This window comes from Pyrus communis, chromosome 9 (assembly GCF_041283825.1).
Source record: "Pyrus communis isolate YQ-2024b chromosome 9, ASM4128382v1, whole genome shotgun sequence".
Lineage (NCBI taxonomy): Eukaryota > Viridiplantae > Streptophyta > Magnoliopsida > Rosales > Rosaceae > Pyrus > Pyrus communis.
Genome location: NC_142573.1, coordinates 7,418,583 through 7,432,964, shown reverse-complemented (window position 1 = coordinate 7,432,964; position 14,382 = coordinate 7,418,583). Strand labels below are relative to the sequence as shown.

General features: G+C 35.6%; 1 protein-coding gene and 1 long non-coding RNA gene across 6 annotated transcripts in view; one reads left to right on the top strand and one right to left on the bottom strand.

The window, feature by feature from the left end:
- The window catches only part of LOC148694153 (receptor-like protein 7), a 61,223-nt gene extending 56,072 nt beyond the window's left edge, over positions 1 to 5,151 (top strand). The window contains exon 7 of one of the 2 annotated variants that reach the window (XM_088699693.1): positions 2,072 to 5,151. In XM_088699693.1, the coding sequence (XP_088555819.1) occupies positions 2,072 to 4,942 (2,871 nt within the window). In that variant the 3' untranslated portion in view covers positions 4,943 to 5,151. Of the gene's footprint in view, positions 1 to 1,818 lie in introns of those variants that run through there. The other variant, XM_088699692.1, reaches the window with a different exon arrangement.
- A 192-nt stretch (positions 5,152 to 5,343) lies between these two features.
- LOC137741107 (uncharacterized) lies at positions 5,344 to 13,433 on the bottom strand. Of its 4 annotated transcripts, XR_015966359.1 has the most exons (10): positions 13,173 to 13,374; positions 12,610 to 13,052; positions 12,384 to 12,455; positions 10,423 to 10,752; positions 10,212 to 10,283; positions 7,463 to 7,561; positions 6,726 to 6,838; positions 6,014 to 6,052; positions 5,719 to 5,757; positions 5,344 to 5,566 (listed from the first exon to the last, which is right to left on the bottom strand). It is a non-coding gene; the product is annotated as an uncharacterized LOC137741107 (long non-coding RNA). The 4 variants fall into 4 exon arrangements; XR_015966356.1 differs by having other exon boundaries at positions 5,344 to 5,757; positions 12,610 to 12,942; positions 13,173 to 13,367; XR_015966357.1 differs by having other exon boundaries at positions 5,344 to 5,757; positions 12,610 to 12,850; positions 13,173 to 13,366.
- Between the last annotated feature and the right edge of the window lie 949 nt (positions 13,434 to 14,382).

The following is a 14,382-nucleotide window of genomic DNA, read 5'->3' as shown; positions in this document are numbered from 1 at the left end:
ATCACACACCTTTTTGGATAATGTTTGTCCTCTCACTTACGATTAACGTATCTTCATTGTACAAACATCATATCGAAATTGTTTATCCTCTTTATCATAATCATATCTGCAAAAATCCTTCAATTCAGAGATCTTTTAGTCATTCATTCATGAAAGCCAATCAACGTTTATAGTAACAAGTAGCATATTCATAATGAATTGTTTATTTATTTTATGTATATGAATGGTTAAAAAATCACTACGAAAAATCATAAGTGTACCGAAAAATCACTACGAAAATATTTTCTTATATAAGATACTTACCGTAATGAGGAGAAATTATAGAGTGGTATTGTATCACCACGTCAGTTGTGATACTTCCACTCAAAATTTGCCATGTATACAACTTATTTACAGTTGGAATAAATATTTATTTTATACTTACAAAATAAAATTTTCAAAAAAAAAAAAAAAGAAAAATGAAAATAATTCTGCAGCCATCGCTGCCGTTGTCAACTTTCCCTTTCTTCTTCGACCTCTTTCTCTCTCTACAACTCTCTATCAAATATCAGGGTCGAAGGGAATAATGATAACTTTCAATAGATGAGAACCCTATTGATGATTTTGTGGATTTTGGTGCTGCATTTCGCAATCTGGCAATGAATTGGAAGGGCATGACCCTTTTTTCTAATTACCTGTCTAAACTAATGGTTATTTGTAATTGTAATTTATCGGGTAAGAACTTGTTGAAGTCTGGGGAAGAGATCAAAAGGGGCGGCAGCCTCAGAGCAAGGGGTGGAATTCTGGATAACTGCACTGGGAATACGTAGGAATGGAGGTGGTTATGGGTATTTTATTTTCTTCAAGTTTTTATTTATTTTTTAAATTTCATTTTTATGTTAAAATAAGCTTTAATCCCAGCTGTATAACAATTGTACATGTGTCAACTTTTAAGTTGAAGTATCATGTGCTGATGTGGTAGTACGGTACTACCTAATAATTTCGAGAATTAAAAATTATAAATAAAACAGAGAAACATTAAATACATATGCTGACATTAAATAAAATTTAAGGACTAAAATCAAATTTTAATCTTGTATAAGATATTTTTCTAAACTTTATCTTATTTAAATATTAAAATCTAATTTTTTATAAAATTAATCATGTTACATCCTGCAATATATAATTAATATTGTGCGCACCCAAAAATTTGTGTTAAGTGCTGAATAGGATATTAGCTAGCTTCGAAAGACTTCCATCGATTCGTCGGCCAGTCACTTTGAAAGCATGGTTAGCTTTACAAGAACGTTTATGTCGATGATCAGTGGCTTATAATCTGGTTCACTAAACCTCATGCCCAAGATTAATGGAACAAAAGCTACTTTGTTGGTGAAAGAGATAGTAGCCTCAGTGACATTTTTATTAGTAGGAGTGACAACTAATTGATAGTTATGTGTGCAAAGCTCGAGAAATTAATTAATATTCACATACTATGAATAAATTGTGTGTATACATAATAAATCCTACTACATGGACGAACTTCAACTCAAGTAATTAACATTAGATAAATAAGTGTAACGATAAATAAATTGAGTTAAGGATAAGGAGTATATATACACAGAATTAGAACATGTATTAAAAAGATAAATAAGCGTTGAGATGAGTCACATATGCAAACGACGACTTGACTTCAATTCTTCAAGTGATAGCGATCACCTGATTTTATCTACTCAAAGTATTACGTTCGCATTTTTTAAGATCAAACAAGCGTATAGATAAAACTAAACGATCGAGTTTGTAATTATTACATGCAAACGATGAATGACTTCAAGCCTTCAATTGATCGAGACATCAATTCACCACCCACTCATCGATCGACTCATACTTTTTTTTATTTATGCTTTGCATGAGTTGTGTCTATAAAGGAGTTAGCTTCTTCACTCTTAATTATCCGAGAGCCATAAAACAATATTTCCTATAACCAGAAAAACACAGTGCCATGAAAATGGAATCTTGGTTGTCCAAGTTTACCTGTTTCCATTGTCTTCTTTTTTTATTACTCAATGCTACTCACTGTTTTTCATTTGTGCAGACTCAGACACGGACACTTTGCCACGCTGACGAGCACTCCTTCTTGTTACAATTCAAGGAAAGCTTTACGATAAACAAGTCAGCTTCTTATTCTCCTTTTGCTTATCCGAAGGTTGCATCTTGGGCTCGAGAAGGAGATCAGAATCAGAGTAACTGTTGTTCGTGGGATGGTGTTGAGTGCCATGCGGAGTCTGGCCACGTCATTGGCCTTAACCTCAAGAGCAGCTGTCTCTACGGTTCTATCAAGTCCAACAGCACCCTCTTCCGACTTGTTCACTTGCAGATGCTTGACCTCTCAGATAACGACTTCAATTCCTCTGAAATACCATCGAGATTGGGCCATGACCTTTCTAGTCTATCCTATCTCAACCTTTCATGGTCTGCATTTTCTGGCCAAATTCCATCTGAAATTTCAAAGTTATCCAAACTGTCTACCCTTGTTCTGTCTTACAATCATGGTTTGGAGCTTAGGAAGTCCAACATGAGAATCCTAGTCCAAAACTTGACCAGCATAAAACAACTTCATCTTAGTGGTGTAGGCATACACTCCACTTTGCCTGATATCTTGGTCAATGCATCTTCTCTCACATCTCTCAAACTAAGCTACTGTGGGTTGTATGGGGAATTCCTAGTAGGCATTTTCCACCTACCAAACCTAGAGGAGCTTAGATTGTATTCGAACATAGACCTAAATGGTTATTTTCCAAATTTTAACAGGACCAATTCCCTCAAAATATTGGTTGTTTCATGGACAAATTTCTCTGGTGAACTTCCTAGTTCTGTCGGAAACCTTCATTCCTTAAATTACTTTGATATCTCAAACTGTGGCTTTGATTCCCATGTTCCATTTTCTTTCGGAAACCTTACCCAGCTTAGTTTCCTTGAGATGGCTTCATTTCATGACGTTTCCACAGGCCAATTCTTCGTTCCTGATTCCTTGTCTTGTTTTGGAAAATTAACCAATCTCAACTATTTGGGTCTTTCGAATATTAACTTAAGGGGAAATTTCCCACGTTTTGTGGCTAATCTGACCCAACTTGCATTCCTAGATTTGTTGTACAATTCATTAACTGGTGAAATCCCATCTTGGCTTGCAGTAGAGTTGACCCAATTAACTCTTTTGTACCTCGCCTTCAACGATTTTCAAGGAGCAGTTCCAAAGTCGCTTTTCCAGCTAAGAAATCTTGAATTTCTTCGCCTTTCCGGTAATAATTTGAGTGGATTAGTTGAGTTTGATGAGTTTTCCAACCTGAAAAAGTTAAAGGAACTTAGTTTAGGGTACAACAAGTTATATGTGCGTGTCAAATCTGGTTCAAGTGCTACTCTTCCAAAGTTCAAAAGTCTAGGGTTGGCTAAATGCAACTTGACAGAGTTTCCAGAATTTTTGAAAAATCAATACGAATTGGAAGTCCTAGACCTATGTCATAACAACCTTCATGGCCAAATACCAAAATGGCTCTGGAATGCAACTAGAGAAACTTTGGTCCATCTCGACTTCGACTCTAACTTCTTAACAGGCTTTGAGGAAAATCCAGTCACTCTTCCATGGAAAAATCTACAGCTTTTTAGTCTTGAGAATAATCGGTTACATGGGTCATTGCCAATTCCACCACAATCTATCACGGTTTACATGGTCGACAACAATAATTATAGTGGAGAAGTTTCACCATTGTTCTGCAACTTGAATGATCTTCAAGTTCTTGATTTGGCCAACAACAACCTGAGTGGTATGCTTCCACAGTGTTTGGGGAACTCCAGTAGCTTGGAAATACTGCAATTGGGGTTTAATTCTTTCCACAGCGATATTCCTCCATTTTGTGCTAACAAAAATAGTTTGAAAGTGGTTCAGTTGGGTTACAATCAGTTACAGGGGAAGCTACCAAGATCAATGGCCAATTGCACTCAGTTGGAGTTTCTTGACATTGGCAACAATCAGATCAGTGACATCTTCCCTTCTTGGTTAGGGGTACTTCTAGTACTGAGGGGTCTCACTTTGGGGTCGAACGCATTTCATGGGATAATTGGGAAGCCTCCAACTAATCATGAGTTCCCAAACTTGTGCATCATTGATTTATCCAACAATCTGTTTTCAGGTATGTTGCCTTCTAAGTACATGGAGAACTGGAATTTCATGAAATATGTTGTCGCAAACAATGGAAGCCAGTACTTTGAAGTCTACTCGAACGACAGTATAAATAAAGATGGATCTTACATTCAATATTCATACGGTATAATAATTCCTGTAAAAGGTGTTGAGTTGAACTATGATTATACCCCCTATGATCTGAGACTCATAGATTTCTCAAGTAATAGATTTGAAGGAGAGATTCCAGCAAGTATCATTGGGAGTCTAAGAGCGCTTAGGTTCCTAAACCTCTCCAACAACGCTCTCTCTGGTCACATCCCCTCATCTCTAGGGAACTTGACTGCTCTTGAATCGTTGGATCTCTCTCAAAACAAGCTCTCAGGAAGGATCCCCAGTAGTTTGGCACAACTCACTTTCCTTGAGTACTTCAATGTGTCGCATAACCATCTTTGGGGGCCTATACCACTTGGCCAACAATTTGGTACATTCCTAGAAGGTTCATACCAAGGAAACTCAGGTCTTTGTGGAAAGCCCTTGTCCAACAAATGCGAGGGTTCTACGAGCTCGAGGCTGCCGCCACCATCAAGCTTTGAAGAAGATGAAGAGGCTAGATTTCCATTTGTGTTTGCCTGGTATGTAGTCTTGCCCGGAGTTGTTAGCGGACTAATAGTGGGAGTGGTTGCTGGAAACACATTGGCCGACATGAAGCATGAATGGTTTGTGGAGAAATTCAGCAAGATGAGGAAGCCAACAACCACATGGGCGAGGAGGGGACGCAGAACTTAAGCTTGATGTGTCAATCGGCTAGAGAAATGTTTGGGCCTTCAAGGCCAATGTCATGTTTTTTATGATTTTTGTGCTTCAGCATGTTGTTATGTTATATTACAATAATGGGGTTCTATAAGTTTGCTTTGTATAATATTTCTACTTGATCACATTCAGTGTTATCAACTAAGTAGTTGGAATTACATTTCCCGTTTTCATTTGCTTCAAAACTAGCAAAAGTGCCATGCTCTGCTGTGGGTTTTAAATTCATAGTTTATAGCAAATATGAAACATTTCCCAAAAAAAGAGATGGAGTTTGAATAACAATACATAATAATCAATTGATACTCAAAAGCTACCAACAGCTTAACTGCATTCACAAACACATATATCACTATGCACATAATAGATACTTCTGAAAATTCCATAAAATCACAAATCAACCCATTCATTTCTAAATATTTCAAAAATTAACAGAACAGCTAAACCAACAAGGTAAAACAGGTCTTTAAGTTACATTACATTTTATTTACTTTGCATCAAGAGCATATGTGCAATCCAAATGGGAGATTTCTAAGTTACAGTTATATACATTTTCAAAAGTTTTCCACATTGATTAGTCGTTCATTTTGCACCTGCATTTTACTAATTCTACATTAAGAGTTCTATGTACAACTCAAAAAAGCATATTTTAACAACTAAAAGGACGGACAGTAACACCGCATGACGGTGTTATGATAAAAAATGATAAACATACTAAACGGAAGTGATGTTTTAAATATGGAATGAATGCATACCTGAAGAGTTGATTTCAAATTGGTGATCCCTTTCCCATCCTGGTAACATTTATCATTTGGAATCAATAAAATTTTCTTGATGAGGGCAAAGCTAGGAGTCTCAATTTCAAAATCCAAATCAGAAAATAAAACAAAATTGAATGAACTATGAAGAAAATTTATTCTCCAACAGAAAACTCAGATCTGCAAAATGATAAAAGGACGGACAGTAACACCGCATGACGGTGTTATGATGAAAAATGATAAACAACATACTAAACAGAAGTGATGTTTTAAATCTGGAATGAATGCATACCTGAAGAGCTGATTTCAAATTGGTGATGCCTTTCCTATCCTGTTAACAATTATCAATTGGAATCAATAAAATTTTCTTGATGAGGGCAAAGCTAGGAGTCTCAATTTCAAAATCCAAATCAGAAGATAAAACAAAGTTGAATGAACCATGAAGAACATTTATTCTCCAACAGAAAACTCAGCGCTACAGAAAATCATTGAATTGGAATGAAACTAATAAGATTAAATTGAACAAAACCTAACTCAATTGAAGCTATTCTCTGAAAATCGACCGAATCAAATTAATAAAATAAAAAATTTAAAAAGTTAGAGATCAGAAGAAAGCATATTAAAGCAGGCAAAAAAGATGGAGACAGAGCATCAACTAAGAGTAGATTTCCTCCAAACTTACTTAAGATGTTGAGTACAGATTGTCTTCTAATGCAAAACCATAAAGTGAGTTGTAATCTAAAGGCTCCTACCTTAAAATTGGACGTATTTATCAAATATATCATTTAATAATCCTCAAGCTTGTAATTATCCTAAATAATCAAATGCGAAACCATTTACTTGGTCAAATCTTATAATTGCTCAGTTTGTTTTTTACTTTCCAAAGGCAAACAGCTTAGAAACATATATCATAATCTTCGGTTGAGAAAGTCAGTTTGTTTTATGGGGTTTTCACTATTTTCAAGATCAATATTAAATTTTGTAAGGAAGAGAAAAGAATTTACCTTTGGGCAAGTCTCACCGGTTGCGGCGGTTGGTAGAATCGAAGAGATTTTAGCAAATGAGGCGAGAAGGAAGACGGGGAGAGTAGAGGCAAGCAACGCGGTGAGGGTTTTAGCTGTGAAAAAAACAAACGGTGGGTCGATAAACTAAAGAGATTTTTTAATGTACGCGAACACAAGATAGTTTACCATTTGTCTTTATATAAGTGGTAAGATTCTTGCATTAAAAAATTAATAACATAAAAAATAAAATTTTCTACTATTTATATAATAACATGTGATGTATCATTTGTGTTACGCGCACAAGAAAAAAATTTCTGGACAAATTGAAGAGGCAGGGCCTTTTTGGCCATTTTACTATGCAGCTAAAAAAATGGCACTGAATAATAATAGTGAAACAGAGGCTTTTCTGTCCTTTAATTGTGCTTAGGAATTTTTTTTTTTTTTCCTTATTGAGCTTTAGTATGGATAATTTATTGGAACTTTTCACGTGTAAACCCTCCATAAGACCAACTTCAATTTTTGGATCCAAACTTAATTATTTTTTTTTTTAGTACATCGATATTTTACACTAGAAGAAGGAAGAAGAGTTCAGCTAAACCACACAATAAACAACCTAATTTGGTATCGAACAAATCACATCAATCAACCTCAAGCAAATATTATATTAAAAAGAGAAATGGTTATAAAACATGGATGTATACTCCTACAGATTAATCCTAAAATTCGTATTCACGTACCTATATTCTCACAAGTGGATCGAAAAATGATTTGAGTTTTCACATTTTCTCCTCCAATTTGTACACTCAAATTTGAATTTTAAGTTCAAAGTTCATACCCTGCATTGTAGAAGGCAAAATTTATATTTCGTTGTTACATTGGTGCTCCACAATATAACTTGTGTATTATATGAAACTTATATTTGGGTTCGAATTTGACAAAAGCTTATATTTAGGTTATAACTAGAAAAATTGCCCGCGCTTCGCTGCGGGTTTTAAAACCTTTATCCACAACATGCATGAATAATTTGCACAAAAAGATGCACTACAAAGACGGTACGAACGGAGTCACACCCTAAAATGCACCAATGCAGATAACACGCATTTCACTAGAGTAAATCCAACAAAATCACAAATCAATACAGGCATCTCTAAAGAATTTAAATGACCAAGAGATGAGGGAACCAAGCTGATAAGGATTTAAATAACCAAGAGATGCGGGAACCGAGCTGATAAGTATTTAAATAACCAAGAGATGGGTGAACCGAGCTGATGAGAATTTAAATAACCAAGAGATAGGTGAACCACGGGAAGAAAAGTATGCTACCTTTTATTATAATTGGAACGAATTTAAAAATATCTCACCATCACACTGCCCAGAACTACAACTCTAAGGAGAAAGTGAGAATTAAAGAGCTATTCACCAGATGATTCTCAAAACATCCTTTTACAATTTTTCACCCAATATCTCCAATGTATGATTATAGGTCAAATGCACAACAGTAAACTGGGTACGGGGGAAAATCTACCCTAGGAGTCAATAACGAAAGGAAATACAGGCTAAAACACTCTTTGAATTGTTCCAACAATAGGATAATAGGATTCACTAAATCATTAGGATAATAGGTTCCACTGGATGAGGGTGCGCGAGCATATAGTTCACCTGCAAGGATACATCAGACCATCCTTCAAAGTTCAATCTCACTGACAACAAACCTACCCTCTCCCTTCTCTCTCTTGTCTGAATTCCTTTCAAATGACAGACAAATACAACCACCATACATGAAATCACATTTTCGCTTCTCCCAAGCACTAAAGCTGAAAAACAAAGTAGACTTCCAAAATCAAAATAATTGATTTTACCATCCTCAACGTGCTCGAAACCCAAAAGAACAAAAACAGAAATGAAAGCAAAGGGAATAACTTCAATCATAAATGGACTTAAAGCACTCAATTCAGTGAATTCATTAATCTTCTATCTTTTTTTTTCCCTCGATTTTCTTGGAAACCAAACAGAAAATGAGAAATGAGTTCGACGCTATTCAAAAGGGAGAAAAGTGCAAATTCCCTATCACTCAATTTCTAATATCAAACAAACAAAATTAATCCAAACCCAAAACAATATTAAACGTAAATACTCAAACTTTACTGCCTTTTAGCTCTCTGAATTTACTCTCAAGCCAAAAACAGAAACTAAATCCAGTAAAAAAATTATCCATTTTTTAAAACCACTTGTCATTTCAACATTAAAAAAAAGGAACAGAAACAGTCCTAATTACTCCACGACACTGCGCTTTTTTTGGTCTAGTAATGCTGGATACATGAAAACTTAAAGCTCCAAAGTAGACATCCAAGAAAATTAAATCCTTCTGCAAGGGGTACAACTATTAACAAAGATTTGGGAAATTTCAATTTTATGAATGAAGCATCTCTTCTGAATGACAAGCTCAGATCTTGGAAATAAACAATAATATTACTATAGGCAAAGAAAAAAGAAGAAAAATGTAAGCCAGTATTACAGGTGGTCCATGGAAATGACAAATTGCACTGCAATAAATCTCCGAATTGCTCATTGTCCACCATCCCCAACTCAAACTCAAATAGAGAGGCACCACAGGGGTTAGAAATTTAATATTAGTGTTCAACTAAACTTCTAGAGTCCCCAAAAAAAGATCCTATTTTGCTAAAGATACCCGAAACAGTGTACAATGCAATCCAAACCCAATCAAATTAAAATCCCTAATATCAAATTTAAGAATCCCAATTACACAAAAACTGACCTAATTAATGGGATATCCCAGTGAGTACTATTCAAATGGTTCATTACAGAAAAGAGGTAGCTGAGAAACCTCATATCTGAGAACCGAACTGAGAAGTTGGTTTATGTTGCGGAAGTGAACCAAGAAATAACTTCTCCATTTCAAAGCCAGTAAATCAGAGTCTACAGATGTCGGATTCTCTCTATCCCAATCAACCAAGTTCTCCATTTCAAACTTCCCATCAAATATTTGACAGCAATACAACCAATAACAATAAAAAATTTAAACCAATCCAAAAACTAAAACCCTTTTAATTTTCCATGTGTATTCAATGATTTGGTTACTATAAAAATAGGAAATATGGAATAATTAGTTGGAGATAGAATCACATATAGAGCTAGCAGAGGAAGCAAAGAAGATATGCAAAAGCAAATTAAGAGATCCTCATATTTGGAGACAGACACACATATAAAGCTGCAAAAACAAATTATTATTGCTGACAAAATACTTGAAAATATAAAGGCTAGGGATTTTCACTCTCTCACTGGATAAAAAAAAATTCCCGTTTCTGAGTAATATAACCAAACTCATCTTATACAGCAAAGAAGCATAGGACTGAGAAATCAGATCCTAATTTACAATATCAATAGAGTATGCATTATTCAACTTAAACGTTAATTTCGCTAATGAAGATTAAAATAGGCGCAAAATCCATACAATTTATACGTTACCATTGATTCAAGTTCTGGTAAGGTGTGCGACGGCGATGAGAAGGCGACGTGTGCAACGGAGATCAAATATACCTGCCATCAACCAAAACCAAATGCAAGCAAAACCCATAAGAAAAACCTATCAACTAAAACCAATAATTTATCAATTGCACTACTTAGGTCAAACCCACATTGACATTTCACCCAGAAAAGTAAAAAAAAGAAAAGTTACCTTGCACTGGGCCTCCTGGGCATTTCATGTTCAAACTCCGGGCACTTCATTGGTTGGTGGAAATACCAACGGAGATGAGAAGGCAGGGTGAACAACGAAGATTGCAAAGCAGGGATTGAAGAGATAACGAAACAGAGATCGAAGAGATGGTCAATCGCGTTGCAGAGTGAGAGTTAAGATAAGAAGATACTCACAGCCCAAAACGGATGACATCACCAACACGTAAATCCATATAAACCTTTATGTTCACCCGATTATTAGGCAAGAGAAAACCATTAGGAACAATCAAGAGCCTTTGTATAGAGTTTAACAAAACACCAGCCATCCACACTGCAAAGTTAATTACTAATTTGTAAACAACTCTTAAGATTTCTCAGGTCAATGCGTGTTTTCATTCTTTAAGCCAAACGGTATGGATAAAAAGCGAGGAAAGCAATCAGCTGCATATAAGTACCGGAAACATGGAAATTCATAACCCATACATCGAAAACAAAATCGGAAAGAATTCAAATTAAATTAAATAAACACGATTGAACAAAAGAAGCGTTTGAATTACTCACCATTGTCGAAAATTCGAATGCAGTAATGGAGGAGGAGTTGCAGAGAGGAACTCCGTTCAGCTTTTACTGAAAAGAGGATGATGATTTTTGGTGTGGAAATAACCAACCCTACACCCGCACCTCGACCTCCGCCCCCCCCCCCCCCCCCCAACAAAACCATATCTCCCCCTTCTCTCTCTGTGCAGCAAACATGCGTCCCTCTCCTAGAACCTTACCCCCATATCGATCATGACGGCACCTAGGGGTGGTTCGGTATGGGATACCATACCGAAACTAGTATCCCGAATCCCAAACCAAAATTTTTTGGTATGGGATACAATAATATTACTATAGGCAAAGAAAAAAGAAAAAAAATGTAAGCCAGTATTATAGGTGGTCCATGGAAATGACAAATTGCACTGCGATAAATCTCCGAATTGCTCATTGTCCACCATCCCCAACTCAAACTCAAATAGAGAGAGGCACCACAGGGGTTAGAAATTTAATATTAGTGTTCAACTAAACTTCTAGAGTCCCCAAAAAAAGATCCTATTTTGCTAAAGATACCCGAAACAGTGTACAATGCAATCCAAACCAAATCAAATTAAAATCCCTAATATCAAATTTAAGAATCCCAATTACACAAAAACTGACCTAATTAATGGGATATCCCAGTGAGTACCATTCAAATGTTTCATTACAGAAAAGAGGTAGCTGAGAAACCTCATATCTGAGAACTGAACTGAGAAGCTGGTTTATGTTGCGGAAGTGAACCAAGAAATAACTTCTCCATTTCGAAGCCAGTAAATCAGAGTCTACAATCAACCAAGTTCTCCATTTCAAACTTCCCATCAAATATTTGACAGCAATACAACCAATAACAATAGAAAATTTAAACCAATCCAAAAACTAAAACCCTTTTAATTTTCCATGTGTATTCAATGATTTGGTTCCTATAAAAATAGGAAATATGGAATAATTATTTGGAGATAGAATCACATATAGAGCTAGTAGAGGAAGCAAAGAAGATATGCAAAAGCAAATTAAGAGATCATCATATTACAAAAGCTACACAAGCAAATTAAGAGATCATCATATTACAAAAGCTACACAAGCAAATTAAGAGATCCTCATATTTGGAGACAGACACACATATAAAGCTGCAAAAACAAATTATTATTGCTGACAAAATACTTGAAAATCTAAAGGCTAGGGATTTTCACTCTCTCACTGGAAAAAAAAAAAAAAATATCCCGTTTCTGAGTAATATAACCAAACTCATCTTATACAGCAAAGAAGCATAGGACTGAGAAATCAGATCCTAATTTCCAATATCAAAAGAGTATGAATTATTCAATTTAAATGCTAATTTTGTTAATGAAGATTAAAATAGGCGCAAAATCCATACAATTTATACGTTACCATTGATTCAAGTTCTGGTAAGGTGTGCGACGGCGATGAGAAGGCGAGGTGTGCAACGGAGATTAAATATACCTGCCATCAACCAAAACCAAAAGCAAGCAAAACCCATCAACTAAAACCCAGCGCAAGGTAAACCATCAACCAAAACCAATAATTTATCAATTGCAGTAATTAGGTCAATCCCACATTGACATTTCACCCAGAAAAGTGAAAAAAGAAAAGCTACCTTGCACTGGGCGGCCTCCTGGGCATTTCATGTTCAAACTCCGGACACTTCATTGGTTGGTGGAAATACCAACGGAGATGAGAAGGCAGCGTGAACAACGAAGATTGCAAAGCAGGGATTGAAGAGATAACGAAACAGAGATCGAAGAGATGGTCAATCGCGTTGCAGAGTGAGAGTTAAGATAAGAAGATCCTCACAGCCCAAAACGGATGACATCACCAACACGTAAATCCATATAAACCTTTATGTTCACCCGATTATTAGGCAAGAGAAAACCATTAGGAACAATCAAGAGCCTTTGTATAGAGTTTAACAAAACACCAGCCATCCACACTGCAAAGTTAATTACTAATTTGTAAACAACTCTTAAGATTTCTCAGGTCAATGCGTGTTTTCATTCTTTGAGCCAAACGGTATGGATAAAAAGCGAGGAAAGCAATCAGCTGCATATAAGTACCGGAAACATGGAAATTCATAACCCATACATCGAAAACAAAATCGGAAAGAATTCAAATTAAATTAAATAAACACGATTGAACAAAAGAAGCGTTTGAATTACTCACCATTGTCGAAAATTCGAATGCAGTAATGGAGGAGGAGTTGCAGAGAGGAACTCTGTTCAGCTTTTACTGAAAAGAGGATGATGATTTTTGGTGTGGAAATAACCAACCCTACACCCGCACCCCAACATATTGGACAACCCACTTCTGAAGCCCACACCTGGCCCAAAACCAGCAACCCAAAATAGGCCCAAATCAGGCCTAGGGCACCCAATCCTACGGACAATATTACCCTCCTAACTTTTAGTAATTATCCCAGTCCAACACTGATTTGGTAGCAGCAGTGTGTAGATAAAGCAAAATCAAGGGGCAAAAATTTGACTGTAGCTAAGCTACAATCAAATCCTTCCTCAATTTTAGAATAGGTAATATTCCAACCTATACGGAAAGCCAAAAGTTAAAGGATCTAACATCACCGTCTAAAATCTCAAAAGTGATTACATGAGCTGCATGCGTTATTAAACAATATTTGGTTATTCAAAGATGAGTAAGAACTTCTATTTAAAATTTCTCAAAATTATTCGTTGTCAATTTATAGAACTTTATGTTTATAATCAGAACCGTTCATATTATAAATCACCTTATAAAGATCGCTTATACAAAAAATCAATTAAAACTATGATCGTTTAGTCATCAAACTGTTTAAAAACAAATGAACGGTATTGGTAAGAGCATTACAGACTGTATATGTATTTGCTAGAATGGATTGACTAAACGACCTTAGTTTTAATTATTTTTTGTAGAGATGATCTTTACAGTGTGATTCATAATGTGAATGGTTCTGATCATAAGTACAAAACTCTATGATTAAAACATTAAGAAGTTTGAGTAAAAGTTCTTACTCATCTTTGAGTAACAAGTATTGCTCTTCACTATTGTTGAGAAAATCTTGCATTGGAAGATGTGAGGGAGGGAGAGATTCCAGTTGGAAAAATGAATTCCAACTACATACAGTTTTCTGTTTTTAGCTTTTACTCGAATTAAAAAAAATAAATAAATAAAAATAAAAATAAAAAACAAAAACAAAAACAAACACTAACGAATATAAATTGTTGCCCAAGTCCAAGATTGTCAGCCTAGAGAGGTTGCCAATGGCAGATGGTATAGGCTCTCGGAAACTGTTTTGATGGAGGTAGAACTGAGTGAGATTAAGAAATGGGGTGAAGTTGAAGTGGGTTAGTGTGGCTGTGATCTGCAAGTTGGAGAGATTTAT